General features: G+C 39.2%; 1 protein-coding gene across 4 annotated transcripts in view; it reads right to left on the reverse strand.

The window, feature by feature from the left end:
- Positions 1-19732, reverse strand: part of LOC140199422 (collagen alpha-3(VI) chain-like) — a 146698-nt gene that overhangs the window by 117366 nt on the left and 9600 nt on the right. For 3 of the 4 annotated variants that reach the window (XR_011886414.1, XM_072261491.1, XM_072261489.1), the window contains exons 2-4: positions 11929-12038; positions 2955-3539; positions 964-1602 (exon numbers count right to left, since the gene is read on the reverse strand). Coding sequence is in view for 3 of the 4 variants with exons in the window: in XM_072261491.1 (XP_072117592.1) it covers positions 964-1602; positions 2955-3539; positions 11929-12010 (1306 nt within the window). In the remaining variant the exon portion in view is untranslated. The remainder of the gene's footprint in view (positions 1-963; positions 1603-2954; positions 3540-11928; positions 12039-19732) is intronic. The other variant, XM_072261490.1, reaches the window with a different exon arrangement.

Here is a 19732-nt window from a genome sequence, read left to right on the forward strand (position 1 = left end):
CTTGTGCTTCTGGGGACATTATCATTTCTGAACACTTATTCCATGCAAAGAACATAGAATGTAAAACATAGAACAGCTCAGCACTGGACCCTTCAGCCCAAAATGCTGTGCTGAATTAATTACACAAGAACTTAAATGCCTAACTAAGCTAATTCCTTCTGCCTACACACTATCTATATCTTTCCATTCTCTGCACATTCTTGTGCCTACCTAAGAGCTTCTGAGATGCCACTATTGTGTCCGCCTCCAATATCGTGCCTGGCAGCTCATTGCAGGCACACACCACTCTGAATGAAAATCTTGCCCCACACATTTCCTTTGAACTTTCCCCTTCAATTTAAATACACACGCTCTAGTTGTAGAGACTTCAGTCATGTGAAAGAGATACCAACTATCTATATCTTATAAATCTTATAAATTTCGTGTAAGGGTTCTCTCAACCTCTACCACTCCAGAGGAAACAACACAAGTTTGTCCAATGTCCTCTTATAGTACCAGCCTTCTAATCCGTGCAGCATCCTGGGAAACCACTTCTGCACTTCTCAAATTCTCCAAAGCCTCCACACCCTTCCTATGATGGGAATACCAGTATTGAATGCAATACTCTAGATGCAGCCTAACCAAAGTTTATAAAAATGCGAGATCATTTCCTGATTCTTGAACTCAATGCCCCAACTAATAAAGTCAAGCACACCATATGTCCACCACACTATCAACCTCTGCATCACTTTCAGGGAGCTATGGATTTGGACTCCAAGATCTCTCCACAGAACAACACTGTTAAGGGCTTCCTAGCTAGAGATCATCACAAGAATTTGTACTAACATGATTGATAATGAGATAGAGTCAGAGTGATAGAGCTACAGTGTATCAAAAGATTTTCCTGATGAACCCAAATGAAGAAAAGGTAATTTTAACAATATTTCAAAACCATAATGATGGAAATGATTACAGCTCAATTACCTTTGGTAGTAGTGACCAGTGGTACTTCAACAGGCACTGATGTCTCTTCAATAGGCACTGTTTGAACATGCAGCTTTTGTAATAATGTTATCACCTGTGTCTGTATGCTTTGCAGAGAATCGAATTCCCTCACATGGAAGGCCAGGTTGGGTTTAAAAGCTATCTGCTTCAGTTGAGCAGGATCTGCAGACCCAGATCCAACAACAAGGGTTATTACAGCGCTTTGCTTCAATGCATCTGCAGCTCTTCTAATATCATCCCCAGACCTTCCACCAGTGATGAGCACCAAGAACTGGGGAACACCTTCTTCTTTTCTGCTTCCTGTAGATCTGATGAAGTGAGCTTTGAGGGCAAATTCCAATGCCTTCCCAGTGTTAAGAATCTTACCACCTTTAAAGCTGAGAGATCTCAGTAGAGACAGAAGTTCATCTCTTTTTGAGTAGGTGTTCAGATAGAACTCAGTTTCTGCAACATTGCTGTATAGCACCAGACTAACTCGTACTCTGTCTTTCCCAATTTCAAAGCTATTGATTATTGACGAAACAAAATTGCGGACAAATTGTAGATTTGAATTTCCAATATAATCGGATTCATCAATCAGAAACACAATGTCTCTCTGGATTTCAGCTGCAGTTGTAACTAGAAAAAGTATAAAAACAAACTAGGTTATATAAAGTAAGCAGAGATCATAAAAGTTTGGAAAAGTGTCATACCAAGCATATCTTAATTGTCCCTACTGACTCATGATAATTAAATGCATGAAAACCAGTTATCCATAACTTATTATCTTATGATAGAATTCAAAGTATCAAGGCTATCTTTACACATCCATCTGATGTCTCTCTAATTGTTAGCAACGTACATTTAATGCTGAAGAGCATAGACCAAATGCTCAACACAGGGCTATCAAACACGATAGCATGGGAAAGAACTTTGCATGCTAGCTTTCTAGCTGATTATCCAATGAACCCAACATTTTCTGATGCAAAGTGCATCTCTTCTGTGTTGAGATTAGTAAAGCTTCTCTGATGTTAAAAAAAATCTTGTGCATTGTGTTCATTAAACCAAAGAAAATGAATACTGATACTTCTAGGAATTACCACAGATATAGATGATAAAATAAATATTAGATAGTATCAAATATTGTTCTAAACATTCACAACAATTGAATGAAATATGGCCCTAAAAAGATCAACCAACCTAAACCTGCATGGGTTATCACATATCCAAGAACGTTCTGCTTTCCCTGAGGCTCTCTGGAATGTTAACAAATTTGGTGATAGTTCTGTTTTCAGAAAGTCTGACAAAATCATAGATTTGAAAATTGAGATGGAGTTTTTGACATGGGAAATTGGGGATTAAGGTACTGATATCCAGCCTGATTGGCTTAAAGTGGCCACAAAGGTTTCTGAGGCAAGAGAACTGCTGCTGTCTTGATCGTAACTTATTTGTATACTCACAACAGGAAAAGCTTCATCAAGGCTTGAGAATAAAGTTGTTGTGAAATTAGTCTCCCCTGGCCGTTGGATTCAAGTAACTTTGCAATAATCTCAGCTAATTCCTTTTACTCTCACATTCCTTACATCACATAGTACAGTTCAATGTTGCAATGGCTTCAAGGAATATGGAGTAAGTAAAGGAAAGTGGCACTGAAGCATAGACACTTATTTCAACCATTCATGTAAATATCCAGGTCATTGTCCTCAGAAAGCACATCCTCTTGGAAGAAAGGAAGCAAATTAATGGTGGGATATATATGGGCTAAAAGCAGAGCAGCTCTGTTCCCGTTTAAGTAGAGACCAAGGTTAAGGAATTTAGTGTGATTCAAATCAAACCATGATAGCTAGTAAATTTAAACACATAAAGAAACTACATTTACAAAAAAAAGATCTCCTAATATTTAAGCCCATTTTAGGACTTGAACTTGTTACATGCCTCTTTGTTTTCTGTACATCATGGTTATTTTGGGTAAATCTATTAAAGATTTTTACCTTCAGTCAGAGGAATTGGTTCTTCTATCACTGCTATTGCTTGAAACTTAGAAAGGAGTTGTTGTTCAATCGTTGGCAATTCTCGAAATTCATTCAATTTGAAAACAGAATCTGGGTCAGAAGTGATCTGTTGCAGCTCTGACATGATTGCATTCTTGGCTCCAATAGCAATGAGCTCAATGCCAGCCTGTCTCACCGCCTCTGCTGCCGGACCAACGTCATCAATGGATCTCCCAGCAGTGATGAGCACCAGAAATTGTGCAGCTCCAGCATCTCTTCTGCTGCCCGCAGCCGGGATGAAGACGTTCCTTGTGACAAAGTCCAGTGCTGCACCCGTGTTGAGGGGTCTTCCCATTTTAAATCGCAGAGTTTTTATTGTATTCAAAAGCACATTTCTTGTTGAATGAACATTGAGGCCAAATTCAAGTCTTGAATCGAAACTGTATTGAACTACAGCAATCTGATCTTCACCTGATTCAATGTTGAGACTGTAAATTATTTTTGAAATGAACTTACGGACGAAATAAAATGACCTTCCCATTCCAGGTGTGCCATCGATGAGGAAAACAATATCCCTTTTCCTGGCTGTATAAAGATAAAATGGAATCAGAATGAATATCTGCACAGAAACAAATACCAGAAGTTTGTTTTAAAAAAGTGCACATTGAAATGCCCAAACAGTATAGAAAACCATAATTTGATTGCAAATATTTAGAAAATATGAATGATAAATGAAAGATGCTTAGAAGTGTAAGACATCCCAAACTAATCACCCACCTATCTTTCCAACCACCACCCGTGTTACTGAAGACAGACTTTTGCTGACCTTGCAATAAGATTCAAGTTTACTGATGACACCCCTGTCATAGGCTGATCAAAGGTGGTGTCAGATCAGCATATAGGAGGGAGATGGAAAATCTGGCTGATTATCGGCATCAAGAGGAGGAAGCCAGAGGTCTATGATCCAGTCCTCATCAGAGGATCAGAGATGGAGAAGGTCAAGAACTTTAAATTCCTCTGTGTTATTATTTTGGAGGGTGTGTCCTGGGCCCAGCAAGTAAGTACAACTACAGAGAAAACATGGCAGTGCCTGTACTTCTTTAGGTGTTTGTGAAGATTTGGCATGACATCTAAAACTTTGACAAGCTTCTATAGATGTGTGAAACAGAGTATATTGACTAGTTGCATCGCAACCTGGTATGGAAACACAATGCTCTTAAAATGAAAATCCTACAAAAAGTAGTGGATATGGTCCAGTCCATCATGGGTAAAGCCCTCTCCACCATTGAACACATCTATATGAAACATTATTGTGGGAAAGAAGCATCCATCATCAGAGACACCCACCACCCAAGAAATGGTCTCTTCTCGCTGATGCCATCAGGAGAAGGTATAGGAGCCTCAGGACTCACACCACCAGATTCAAGGACATTTATTACCCATCAACCTCAGGAATCAGGCTCTTGAACCAAAGGGGATAATTTCACTCACCTTCACTTGCTCCATCATTGAAGTGCTTCCACAAACAACAGACTCACTTTCAAGGACACTTACTCTCATCTTCTTGAAATTTATTGTTAGTTTATTTATTATTGTTATTTATTTCTTTCATTTTGTACTTGCATAATTTTTGTCTTGTGCACTTTGGTTGAACGCCCATGGACTTTCATTGATCCTATTGTGGTTATTATTCTATTATGGATATATTGATTATGCCCAAAAGAAAATGAATCTCAGAGTTTATATAGTAACATACATGTACTTTGATAATAAGTTTACATTGAACTTTGAGATTATTCAGCCACTTTAATGGATTCAAAGGATTATTAAACCATTTGAATTAAACAAATCTTGAAAATTGAAAACCTGAAAACCTTTTAAGTAGTTTATTTAAATGAAAAGACAAAAGAAAAAAAATTCTAAACTAATCTAACAAATGATTGTGAGACCTTTTTTACTATCTTTTTACTTTAACAACCCATGGAAAGGATTTGAAAACTATTTTTAAATCAAACAGCTTTTGGTGACATTCTAAAAAAAAACTTTGGAAAGATTTTTAAAATTTTTTTAAATCTCCTCCTTGCTAACATTCCACACAGACACATTTCAAGGATGCTTGCTTTATCCACTGCTCATGACTTACCACAATTATGAGTGATTTTTTATGTATTGCAACATACAAATTTCATGACATATGTCAGTAATAGTAATCCTCATTCTGATTCGATATTAGCAAGTCATTGGAACGGCTTTTAAGAACGTTAAACAGCAAGCCATTGTAAACCAATCACAAGCAAGAGAAAATCTGCAGTTGCTGGAAATCCAAGCAGAACACACAAAATGATGGGGGATCTCAGCAGTATCTATGGAAAAGAGTCAGTCGGCGTTTTGGGCCAACACCCTTCGGTAAGGCTGGAGAAAAAAAAAAGTTGAGGAGTAGATTGTGAATCCAAGCCATTGTAAATGATTTTTTAAAGAAATATTTCCCTAATACTTGGTTAATTAAAATCTGCCATTTCTACCATTCTATTCATTTAAAGTCACTTTGAATGGCAGAACATAGAGGCACCTTCATAAACCTCCACAGCTCCCAACGCCGCATGATTTCAGTCTCCGAGGCTGAAGTAAGAGCAACCTTCAGGAGGATGAGTCCTTGAAAGCCATCTGGCCCAGCCAGTGTACTTAGCCAAGTACTGAAGACCCTTGCTAACCAACTGGTTTACTGACATCCTTAACCTCTTGCTTCGGAAGTCTGAGTTTCCCAGCTGCTTCAAGCCAGCATCAACCACACTGGTGCCCAAAAGGAATGCGGTTCCTGCCTCAGTGACTAGTCCAGTAAAATGAGACTATCACAGTATCACTTACATCTACCAGGATGAAGATCTGAAGGAGATGAGAACTGATAGAGAAACCACAGAAAAAGGGCAAGATCTTAAATGAATATTTCTCATCTGTATTTATTACAGAGAAGGACATGAAAGCTAGTGAGCTCAGGAGAGAGGACAATGATAAATAGAAATTCTGCTGCTCTTTCTAGCCATTTTGAGTTTCCATGTAGAGACCTGAGACAGTGCAGGGTGTTTTCTGGTTTTCACCTCTGTCATTATAGGGCGACTTTCAATTTACATTAGGCAGAACACATCAAGAGGAATGTCGTCTTTTGTAAATTTTTCCGGTACTTTCTTTTCCAAGAGTAGACAGGACAATCCATCGGCACTTCCATGATTAGTCATCTTCTTGAATTCGATCTTATAATTATGTCATTCAAGAAACAGAGTCCATCTCTGCATTCGTGCTGCTGCTATTAGTGGAACATCCTTCTGTGCGTTGAAAATGGACACTAGTGGTTGATGATCAGTAATGAGGGTGAATTCTCTCTCATAAAAGTACTGGTTGAAATGTTTTACAGCCCAAATCAGACTCAAGCCCTCTCTGTCAATCTGTGTGTAATTTTTCTCTGCAGTGGTAAGGGAATGTGATGCAAAGGCGTTCACTTCCATCACTCATCACATGTGACATGACTGCACCTGTACCATAAGGTGTCACAGACAAGCTTCACTGGATGATGTGGATCGTAACATGTGAGTACAGTGTCTGACGTTACTATTCATTTTGCCTTTTGGGAAGTCACCTCACACTGTATTGTTCATTGCTATTTTTTCCTGATCTGTAGTAATTGAATTCAAAGGGTGGAGCACAGTAGCCAGCTTTGCTAGTAATTGACAAATCCTAAAAAGAACTGCAACTGTGATGTGCCCTTTAACATTGGGGCATCCACCACTGCCTGAATTTTCTCAGCACACTTGTGCAATCCTTTTGTGCCAATGGTGTGACCACAATAATGATGCTTAGTTTAAAGAATTCACACTTGTCATGTACCGCTCTAGGCCCATAATCTTCTAATCTTCTTAACACTGTCTTGAGACTTTGGAGCTGCTCCTTCTCATGCTTACTGGAAACAATGATATCATCCAGGAATCACTGAGTGCCTAGGTAGTATTGCAGCACCTACACCTGTCAGATTGCAGGTGCAGATGCTATTCCAAAAATAAGCCTATTATAGTGATAAAGTCCTTTGTGAATGTTTATGGTGAGGAACACTTTGGACTCTTCTCCCATCTCCATCTGTAGGTAGGCCTCAGCAAGGTCCACTTTGTTGAAGTGTTCTCCTCCAGAAAGGTTTGCAAAAATATCTCCTAATGTGAGCAGAAGGTATTGATCTACTTTCGTTACTCGGTTGATGGTGATCTTAAAAGCACCACATATCCTTGACAGACTCATCCTTCTTGGTTGCTGGGACCATTGGCATTGCCCATGGGCTCCACTCAACCTTGGAAAGAATTTCTTCAAACTCCATGTGATCTAGCTCACTGTCTACTTTATCATGGATGGTATAAGGAACTAGACAGGCTTTATGAAACGGGTGTGGCATTTTCATTTAACATTATTTTACCCTTGATATCTTTGAGTTTTCTGATGTTATCCTTGAACGAGGCTGTGGTATTATCCTGTACCTTTCTTAATTTGCTTTCAGTTGACTTTTTTTTTGCAGGAGATATGATATGCAAATAGTAGCTGGATCTCCAATCAAGTAGTAGTTGTCTCAGCCAATCACAGTCCCACATTGCTGGCCCTCCTGTTTTTACCTCATACAAGCACAATGTGGTGTGTGGTGGTTGTATCTTAATATTGCCAATGTCATTCCCACAGGAATTGTTTTTTCTCTAGTATAAGTTCTTTGTCAGATATCTGCAGGATTCAGTTCAATATCTCTGAAATGTCATTCCAGTTCATTTTGTGGAATGACTGAAATACCAAGCTAGTGTCCAATTCCATTTTAATTAATTTGACATTCACTTCTAATGTGTTATATTGCTTGTCTCTCGTTAGTTTTCACACTCTAAATCTCAAGACTACCTAGTCCTGTGTCACTCTCATCATTATCAGATTTTTCATCAACAGCATGCAGTTTAGTGCTGTTTTTGAAACTGTAACTGGGCCTTTTATCTTTTTCTGTTCCCAGTGCAGTCCATTTATTTTTGTCTGCCTGACATGATCTTTGTATGTGTCCTGCCTTGTTGCATTTTCTGTAAGTTTCACCTTCAAACCTGCACTAGTTTTGTATGTGTGAACCCCTGCCACACTGGTAACAGAATTTGTTCAGCCAAGCAGGCTTCTGTTTCGATGTTATAATTTTGTTCACACTCACCATCAATCCTGACTGCAACTCAATTGTGTCTCAGGCTGCTATTTCCATTAATCCAGCGATTTCAAATGCTTCTTTAAATGTGAGATCTGCTTCAGTTAGGAGCCATTTTTGAATGCTTTCTTGTAAGATTCCACAAACTATATAATCTTTCAGTGCCATTGACCCCATCACTGAATTGACAACACTTATTCAATTTCTTCAGTTGAGTCACGTAAGCTGAAATAGTTTCCCCTTCCTTTTGATTACACTTATGAAACCTAAAGCATTCTGCGATCAACAATGGTTTGGTTTGAAATATTCCAACATTGCGTTCACAATGTCAGTAAAGCTTCCTTAAGCTTCCAAGCAAACTGATTGTGTTTCCACCTATTGCACTCAGCAACACTGGCACTCATTTTCCATTGGCTACTGGTGCTAATAGACATGATGTGATAGGTTGAAGGGCTATTTCCTCACTATACATTTCTATGACTTTATGATTTAAAGGGGATTATAGATTATGGAAAATAGAATGTGGGCAAAACAAAAAATCCTTAACATGACAGTGATATAAATCTGTAGACTAAATGTAGAAGAGTTCCAAGGAATTGCAGGGGAACCGACTGGGGAGCACCTTAGAAAACAGAAGTGGAGGGGATCAGAGATTCAGGCTCAGGAGGCTGAAACTACAGTTATCATTAAACAACTCGTTAAATTCAGGTTTGATTAATTGGCCAGGATTAAAGGAATCCTATATAATTTAGAGGAGAATTAGTAATACATCCTGAGCCAAATCGTAGCTAAAGCCAACGAAGGCTAAGCTCATGGACACTCAACTAGGCCATGGTGACATCAGTGAATAAACTGTCTCTGGAGACAGAAACAGTGAGATCAAGAAAGATATAGGTCCCTATCAGTTTTGCACATCTGGACACTGCAATTTTGCTCCATTGTTCTTTACAAAACTGCTCAAGCTCTGTCAGGTTGTATGGGAATCATGAGTGAGCAGCCCTTTTCAAGTCCAGCCACAAATTCTCAATGGATTGAGGTCTGGACTCTGACTTCATCACTCCAGGAAATTAACTTTGTGTAGCTTTGACTTTATGCTTGGTGTCATTATCTTGCTGCTAAACAAATCTTCTCCCAAGTCACATTTCTCTTGCAGACTGCATTAGGTTTTCATCCAGGATTTCCCTGTATTTTTCTGCATTCATTTTACCCTTGTTGGCGTGTGGCCAGGTGGTTAAGGCATCAGTCTAGTGATCTGAAGGTCACTAGTTCAAGCCTCAGCTGAGGCAGCGTGTTGTGTTCTTGAGCAGGGCACTTAACCACACATTGTTCTGTGACGACACTGGTGCCAAGCTCTATCGGCCCTAGTGCCCTCCCCTTGGACAACATCGGTGACGTGGAGCAGGGAAACTTGCCTCGTGGGTAACTGCCAGTCTTCTATGCAACCTTGCCCAGGCCTGCACCCTGGAAACCTTCCAAGGCACAAATCCATGGTCTCAAGAGACTAACGGATGCTTATTATTATTATATTATCATTTTACCCTCTACTTTCACAAGCCTTCCAGGGCCTGCTGCAGTGAAACATGCCACAGCATGATGCAGCATCCACCATGCTTCACCGAAGGGATGGTGTGTTTTTGATGATGTGCAGTGCTTGGCTTACACCAAACATCGCATTTACTCTGATGGCCAAAAAGCTCAATTTTGTTTTCATCAGATCACAGAACCTTTTTCCAGCTGACTTCAGAGTCTCCCACGTGCCTTCTGGCAAACTTGAGCTGAGATTTCATGTGAGTTCTTTTCAACAGCGGCTTTCTCTTTGCCACTCTCCCATAAAGCTGTGATTGGTGAAGCACCTGGGCAGCAGTTATTGTATGTGCAGTCTCTCCCATCCCAGACATTGAAGCTGGTAACTCTTCCAGAGTTGTCATAGGTCTCTTGATGGCCTCTCTCACTAGCCCCCTTCTTGCACGATCACTCAGTTTTTGAGGACAGCCTGCTCTAGGCAGATTTACAGTTGTACCTTATTCTTTCCATCTCTTGATGATTTGCTTAACTGTACTCCAAGGGATATTCAGTGACCTGGAAATTTTCTTGTATTGATCTCCTAACTTGTGTTTTTCATTAACCTTTTCGCAGAGTTGGTTGGAGCGTTCTTTTGTCTTCATGGTGTAGTTTTTGCCAGGATACTGACTCACCAGCAGTTGGACATTCCAGATACTGGTGTATTTTTACCACAATCAATTAAAACACCTTGACTGCACACAAGTGATCTCCATTTAACTAATTATGAGACTTCTAAAACCAATTGGCTGCACCGGTGATTTGGTCTGTCATATTAAAAGGGTGAATACCTATGCAATGAATTATGCTGTGTTTTGTATTTGTAATTATTTTAGACCACTTTGTAGAGATCTGTTTTCACTTTGACGCAAGAAGCTTTTTCTGTTGATCAGTGTCAAAAAAAGCCAAATTCAATGTTGTAAAACAATAAAGCATGAAGACTTCCAAGGGGCAGGAGGTGAATACTTTTTATAAGTACTGTGTATTTCAATCCCTATCATATCCAATAGGATGGGCTGATAGTTATTTGTGGGAACTTGCTGGGCACAAACTGACAAAGTTCCTAGTAGCAGTATCTGCACCAAAGTAAAGTTGCTTCATTTGTTGTAAAACGATTCAGGAATAGGTCATGAAAATTCTGTATAAATAATAGTCAATTTTTCATTTCAGCAACAGGCTCTCTGAGTCTCTCTTTTTCCCAGGGCAAGACTTGGTTTCATTCACAGCAGAAGATCTCTGGTGTTTAAACCAAATGCTAATTTGCATCACTTGCCAATTAATATAAACTTCCAGAACCTTAGCCAGCTTTTTATCTGGCACACAGACACAGACTGTCAAATATAGGCCTCTAAATTTACAGTGAAATTTATTTGTTTGTCAGTCTAGTTCAAACTTGTTAACTATAGTCTATGTGAGATCAACTAACAGCAATCACTGGTGATTGAACATGGCACATTCTCAAACTGTTTAGTTTTACTCCAACTGAAATGGTGCATCATGTGTAGACACAACATCACTTGGCCAGGGAATATTCAATGCTACACAAACTCTGATAATAAGTGGAAATGGATTGCATGGAATTTGGCCAAAATGCCTGTGAATATGACCACCACAGCACAAGAACAATATAAACATTCACACGTCAAGTTCAAATTCAAGTTTAATTATCATTTAATTAACATTCATGAATACAACTAAATAAAACAGCGTTCCTGCAAAACTCAGTGCCAACAGTTATACACTATACAAGGCACATACAGCACATATGAGATAGCAGTAAACATACAGCCACACACAGAAATATGTAATGTAACCCAAGTCGCTGAGTATCATGTCCTTTAGATTGGTTCTGCGCTGATGACTGTTGGCCAGAACAAATTCTCAGCAGTCCATAGATGAACTCACGCCACAATCCATCTTGTCTTCCACCAAACAAACACTGCTTATTACTTGAACCTGTTGTATCACTTTACATGGGATGGCATAGAATTCATGGAATATATCACACAGTATTTTTGGAAGCTATTTCGGAATACTCAGTCACCATGGGTTATTTTCATAATTTTAGTCTTAAATTATGTATGAATTAATACACAGTTACCTATAATGATATTTTATTCTTATTCCAGATAATTAAAGTTGTTCTTTTCCATCATTAACAACATTGTTCAGATTAAGTGAGCTCAAATGCTGCATGGAGTCAGTCTGTCTTACCTTGCTGAAGGGAATCAGTAACAAAGAATGAGAGAAGCAGACCATAGGTAGCTAGAAAAGTGGCTGAGGGCTGCATTTTCATTGTTGGGTCAAACCATTGGCTGTGCCACCTGGAAGAGACAAGAATATTAACTGTACTTGAAAGTCAGAGGAATAGGTATTAGACAATAAAGGATTTTGGAAAACCAAAATGAACTAGAAAATGCTGGAAACAACTCAGGTAGTTAAGCATCATCTGTTAAAATGTGAAGAGAGTTAATAATTCATGTGAAAGATCCTTTGCTAGAACTGGGAAAGAGAGGTTTATGATTGCCAAATGTACCAAAATACAATGAAAAGCATATTTATTATACAGATAAAATCATTACACAGTGCATTGAGCTAGAATAAGGTAAATCAATAACAATAAATAATAAAGTGTAAAAGCTACCGAAAAGTGCATTGCAGGTAAACAATTAAGTGCTAGATTGTAACCGGGTAGATTATAGCTTGTGAGGCAAAGAGTCCATCGCATTGTACAAGAAATCTGATCAAGAGTCTGATAACAGTAGTATAGAAGCTGTCCTTGAGCCTGGTAGTACAAGCTTTAAGGCTTTTGTATCTTCTGCCTAATGAGAGAGGGGAGAAGAGAGAATGTCTGGGCTAGCTAGTGCCTTAGATTATGCTGGCCACCTGACTGAGGTAGTAAAAAGTTTAGAGAGGCCATAGAGGAGAGGTTGGTCCCTGTGATGTGTTGAGCTGTGTCCACAACCCTCAGCAGTTTCTTCTGGTCACATGCAGAACAGTTGCCATTCCAAGACATTATGGATCCAGACAGGTTTTCTATGAATTGTTGATAAAAAGTTGGTAAGGATCGACAAGGATATGCTGAATTTCTTTGGCCTCCTGACGAAGCAGAAGAATTGGTGAGTTTTCTTGGCCATGACTTCAATATGGTTGGACCAGGACAGGCAATTGGTAATGTTCACACCTAGGAACTTGAAGCTCTCAATCTCAATCTCAGCGCCATTGATGTAGACTGGTACATGTGCATGATTCTCCTTTCTGAAACCAATGAGCAGTTCTTTTATTTTGTTAACATTGACAGAAAGATTGTTGTCATGACACCATGCCACTAAGCTTTCTGTTTCCTTCCTACACTCTGACTTATTGTTATTTGAGATGTGGCCAACTTCAGTTGTATCATCTGCAAATCTGTAGATGGAGCCAGAACAGAATCAGGCCATGCAATCATGAGTGTACAGGGAGTAGAGTCGGGGCAGAGGACGCACCATTGTTTACAAAAGTAGTGGCAGAGGTGCTGCTGCCCATCCTTACTGATTGCAGTCTATTGGTCAGAAAGCCAAGAAATTGGCTATAGAGATGGTGAACCTGTAGGTGGGGAAGTTTTCCAAAATTCACTGAACTCTGGGATAGTACTCAATGATTGGAAAATGTAAATGTGACTCCTTTGTTCAAGAAGGGAGGAAAATAACAATCAGGAAATTATAATACATTGGTTTAACTTTATTGTTGACAAGGTGATAGAGTCACTAATCAAAGAAACATGATTTGTGAAAGCTCTATCTAACCAAATCTAGATTATATGAATCTATGAAAGAAAAATCATATTTAAGAAATTTTGAGAGTGCAACAAACAGACTACTTAAAAGGGAATATATAGAAGGGGTGCATTTGGACAACCAAAAGGCACTTGTCAAGCCCTTTATTTGACATTCATGTATACTCTGGTATTCAATAGATCATGGCTGATCTTTTACCTCAGCAATCCTCCCCCACATTACCCTTCCCTTTCTTCCATTAATACCTACAAATATTTGGGTTTAGAAAGAGGAAGAGCACTCATCTCTCTTTAGACTGTGCATTTTGAAATCGCTGAATATTACAACCATTTTTATTTGGCATACAGACCTTCAGGTGTAGACTTGAATATTGTGGTTTTCTGTATTGTTAAGATATTGTCTGAGGGACCAATAAAAGGTAAAATGGAGACCTCAACCCACAACTTGAATCCTGCCTCTACTTCTCCATAGCATTCAGAAATGAGAACTCCATTCTGTGTAAAACCAACGCACATTAGGATAGCCGTGTATATAGGGATTAAAAATATTGCAACATGTCATGTTCTCTGATTTTTTTAATGACATGCATATTTTAGTATTCAACAAGCATTCTCCTTATCTGGCTGTGGTGTAAATAATGGTAAGCAGTCTGGTCTTTGCAGCATTGAATTGAGAAGAGAGGGTAAGACTCACGCTCTCTCTCTCTCTCTCTCTCTCTCTCCTAGAAAAGAGATAAATGCATTTATAAAGCCAGGGTTCATGATTCTACTGAACTTTGAAAGAAATCCATACCCAATACATCTTCACATCTGATTTTCATAAGGAACTAGGAGCAGGGGTAAGCAATACAACCCCTCTCACATGCTGAGCTGTTCAATAACATCAAAGTCTATCTGATCTAATCCTCAGCCTTAAATCCACTTTCCAGTGCTGATCCCTATAATTTTTTATTTGGGCCAAGTACATTACTTTTGTGCAAATTGGATGCTTGAGATTATTTCACTGAGTGATATGTCAGACAGAGACACACACAGTCGCCACTGGAAGACTGGTGCATGGGAAAATCTCCTGCAGGGAAATTAAGCTTTAGAGGTCAAATCTAGAATCTGACTGAGTAAATTTTGTTATTGTTAAAGTGGTGCAAATACTAAGATATGAAGGTTATTGGTAAGTATCACTTGGTCTTATGAACCACTTATTCATGTTCTGTGAATAAAACTGAACGCCGCGAGGGAAGTGGTGATGTACTCGAAAGCTCAGTGTTGAAATCCATTACTTTTTTTCCCAATTCACATCAATGACTTGGATTCAAAACACAATGTGAGTTCTCACACAGGATTCAATTGAGAGGGAGGAAGTATCATGGTCACCATTTTATACATGTTCCTTTTGGTTTGACCAAGAGTGCACTTATATGTATAATCTAATTTCACACATAAATGTCAGGCTGGCGGATGTGCAGCTTATGAAAATATGCTCAAAGCATGGCCTTCACATCCTGTGAGCTCTGTCTTCTTACAATGCTAGAGTGGCACATGGTATGAATTTTACCTTCCATAAATACATAACCATAAATGTATTAAACACAGATGTGAAAAGATTGCTGGCTCCACACAATGAAGCCTTGACCAGAATTAGCTTGAAAACCACTTCTCTTGCTCAGCAACATTTTCAAGTTGTTTGTTCTCAGCATTTCCAATAGGAAAATTGTGCCAAGTATTCCACCAAAAATGCAAAGCTAACCTTAAAGAAAGATCTGTTCTGTATTACAGAGAGGCCACATGTGGCCCACATTTCCCTCTTTTGCAAAGGAAAGAAGATTTTCTTTTTGAACACCACCATGAATGCTTTAGCAGAAATAATGGCAACTACTACTTCTATCATGTTTCCCATAAACTAGAATCAAATTGAACTATAAGTGCCAGTGTGCAGATCATTCATGCATTCCATATAAAGGGTTAAGAACGTTTTCCCATAAAATCCATTTTTCCCAATTTGGATAAATATTTGCCTCCTTCACTTTTTTAGCAGCCAGCCATACATTGTTTTGAAATTGAATGCCTAGAAAATAAATTGCATAATGCTGTGCTACACGGTCCAATGTCAATTTTACTAAAGTAAATCATGTGAGTGATGTGAAATTACAGCCATTTCAAATGTGGACAAAGCTTTTCAAGTCACGGTTCAAATTGATGAAGCTGATATGTTTCCCCGGGAGAAAGATATTAATGGATGCACAACATTTTAGTCCCTGCCCACATCCAGCTCCCAGACTGTTGACGAAGAGACACAAGTATCAAGGAGCACTACATAACATGTAGGTCATTCACCCCATTTAAAAAGACATCCTGCTTACATTAGGGATTTCACAAGGCAACTCCAAAACTCACTTGAAATGGTTCATGCCTTACTAAAATGCTTCTGTCAAATCTGAAACAAAAAACAAGTGTTTTCTGGAGAATATAACTAACAGGCTTGGAAGTCTGAGTGACCTACCACTGTTCCTAATTTATGCCTTTGTACAGTGTTAAAATGCTACATTTGACTCTGAATATCCCACACACAACGTAAGTGTGGAGTAGGTGGGAGAACCAATCGCAGGAGGGTATCTGACTCCAGAGCAAAATGCACAGAATTGCATAACTTTAGAGACCCTCTCAGCTGCAACGTTCCAGACTGTGTGCTGTTGGTGTCTGGGTGGCATTGGAATCATGCTTTAAGAACTCTCTATTTTTAAACAGCAGTGTTCAACATAGAACTGAAAGCTGGTACCTCTCTCACCTGGACTCACCCCAATGGCAATATAATACACCTTTTGGGACGTGAATTATGTTAACAGTCTTGCACACTCTTTTTTAAACCAATTTCACTCTTTATGAAGGAAAGCCGAAATAACAATGGTGTTAAGCCGGAAGGAAGTGGCCTTCAGGATGATGAATTTACAGTGGCACAACTGTACATTATTAAATATAGTCTGAACTGAAAAGCATGGCAGAACACTATACGCAACTAAAGAGTGCGCACGTTGAGAGTAACCAGAAGTTAGAAAACAATGAAAGGGAACTGGTAGCTTGTCAACTTCAAATCTCTCGGATGATTGATGGAATAATTCAAGGATGGCTAGTTAATTTGCACCTTACTGAGAAAGGATGTCCAATCACAAACAAGAGAAAATCTGCAGATGCTGGAGGTCTGAGCAACACACACAAAATGCTAGAGGAACTCAGTAGGTCAGGCAAAAGAGTACAGTCGACATTTCGGGCATTGGAGAGGGCCCAGAAGAGGTTCATGAGAATAATCCCAAGAATGAAAGGGTTAATGAATGAGGAGCACTTGATGGCTCTGAATCTGTACTTACTGGAAGTTTAGAAGAATGGTGGGGGGGCAGGGAATCCTACTGAAACCTATCAAATACTGAAAGGCATAGATAGAGTGGACACAGAGAGGATGTTTCCTATACTGGTGGAGTATAAGACCCGAGGGCACCTTCTTTAGAATAGAAGGATATCCCTTTAGTACCGAGATGAGGAGGAATTTCTTTAGCCAGAGTGTGGTGAATATGTGGAATTCTTTGCCGCAGATGGTTGTGGAGGCAAAGTCAATTGGTATGCTTAAGGCAGAAATTGAAGGATTCTTGGTTAGTAAGGGCATTAAAAGTTGTAGGGAGAAGACAGGAAAGGGGTAATAAATCAGCCATGATGGAATGGCACAGTGGACTTGATGGGCTAAGTAGTCTAATTCTGCTCCTATGTCTTATTGTTTTAATTCCAGCAGTATACACAACAAATCATTGGAAAAGATGTGAAGCTACTTCTGGGAAAGATTTCCATGTCAATGTAGTGCAAATCACAACTGATTCTCAATCCCACCCAGTTCCTGCAGCAAACACTCCAAATCACACCGTATGTTATTCTATTTTAAAGACTGTACAATAAAATAAAACAATATTTAGATAGTAAAACAAAAATTTTGAGCTATAAAAGTAAATTAACATTGTGTCTAATTTAAGAAATTAAATTTGAAAAATAGGAATACAATCTTGAACAGAGAACAAGAGAAACCAAGCCAAATATTTGTGTCATACTCAAGAGTTGTATTGCATTTCTATTTTTGCCCAATTATTTTTTGCTCCATACCCCCTCCAAAAATGAGGTAATTATCATAAGAGATGTCAAAGGTTAATCATTGTGTCCAGAGGTTTGTTAAATTAATCCAGCTGTAGCACTCTACATATTGAGCCAAATAATGCAAGATGTGGCCAGAAGTTCCGAAGGAAATTGCCAGCATTCAGTCATACACATGGGAGTAATCTTCAGATTTATGTGGACCCTCTACATCTCCAGGACCCGCTGAACAGCTGATGCCACCACACCTGTCACTCTGCTTTCTCTGGGCTCCAAATGTAATCTGACAACCAGGCACTCCCTCTGGGATTTCCCTACATTACAGAGGAAACTGTCTCTCAAAACCCATGCCAATCAATCCTGGAATTGGGTCAGAGACACTATCATTTCACTTTTGATTCTTGGCCTGGAGAAGAAGGGACATAAAGATAAGTTTTTATTTAGAAACACAAGTAACTGCAAATGCTAACATCTGGAGCTGAACAACAGCTGCAGGAGGAATTCAGCCAGTCAGGCTGCATGTGAGGAGGGAAAGGAACAGTCAACATTTTAGGTTAAGACCCTTCATCTTTGGTACCTTGTGTTTCCTCTATGGAAAAAATGGACAGTTGGTGTCAACATTCCTCTTCACCTTCCTTTCCTATCAGATTCCATTGCTTTTAGTCGTTTATTGTCTCCACCTCTCATTTCTCAGCCTCCGTCATTAGCGCTCTTCCCCCCACCTCAATAACACTCCATCTACCAATCAACCAATCTTCATATGAATCTACCTATCGCTCGCCTGCTTTTACCCCAACCCACCCACTAACCTCTTTATATTAAGTTTTATTTTAACCTGTTTTATTTTCTCAGGGCATTTAGCTACTTTTAAGGATTGTTTCTAGCAAACATAACTTCAACACCTTTGAATATCTGAAGCATTTGAAAACTGTAAAAGCATCTCAGAACTCTGAGTGGGTGACAAGCCACCTCCTTTTAGGGGACGTGGCACCGGCTGAGACCAACTACCAGTTATGACCTTGTTATCGCCTCTTCACCAGACTATCAGGTACAGAAGTATAACATTCAAAGTAAATTTATTATCAAAGTATGTAAATTTACCTTGATATTCATTTTTATCCAGACATTCATAGTAAAACCCTTCTTAGATGCACTGAAGAAATCCTGCTCCATCTAATCTTCTTATATTAAGGAAGTTCCAATCAAAACTGATAAAGTTAAAGTCCCTCACTATGACAACTCTGATATCCCTGCATCTTTCTGTAATCTTTGTGCAAGTCAGTTCCTCCATCTCTCAGTGGTTATGAAGGGTGTATTTTCACCTATCCTATTTCTGAGCCTCACCCAAATTGCCCTCTAGTAGTCCTAAGCATTGCTGTGACATTCTCCCTTATCAGCAGTGCAACCCCGTCAACTCTTTTGCCTCTCTTCTCTATCATATATAACAAACAAAACAGGAGAATTGAGCTGCCTGTCATGTCCTTCTCACAACCAAGTATTTATAATGGTAACAATATTGTAATTCCATGCTCTGATGGTGAATTTGTAGAATTTGTTGCCACATGCAGCTGTGGAGGCCAGGTCTTCGGATGTATTTACGGCAGAGATTGATAGGTTCTTGATTGAACATGCAATCAAAGATTACGAGGAGAAAGCCGGGAACTGGAGATGAGGAGAGATTAAAAAAAAGGATCAGTCATGATTGAAAGGTGGAGCAGACTCAATGGGCCAGATGGCCTAATTCTGCTCCTGTGTCTCATGGTCTTATGGTCTGATCCAAGCTCCAAGTTCATACCCCCTTCCTTATCCATAATACACCTAATATTGAAGTAAACATTTCAATCCATTAATTCCACCATATTTATTAACCTGTCCCTTGCTGCCTTTCCTATCAGTCTGATTTGTCATACCATTTTTCTTGCCCTCAACCCTACCATCTGTTGCCCTGCTGCTGTGCTAGCTTAAACCTTCCAAATAGCACAAGAAAGTCTCCCAGCAAAGATATTTGTTCTTCTCCAGCTCAGATACCTGCTAACTTGTTTATATCATTCTTAATGCCCTGTAAGACAGCTTAATCTTCCATAAATCTATAGTCATCCCTCCTGCACCAGCTGCCTA

Source organism: Mobula birostris, chromosome 6 (genome assembly GCF_030028105.1).
Source record: "Mobula birostris isolate sMobBir1 chromosome 6, sMobBir1.hap1, whole genome shotgun sequence".
NCBI classification, from domain to species: Eukaryota; Metazoa; Chordata; class Chondrichthyes; order Myliobatiformes; family Myliobatidae; genus Mobula; species Mobula birostris.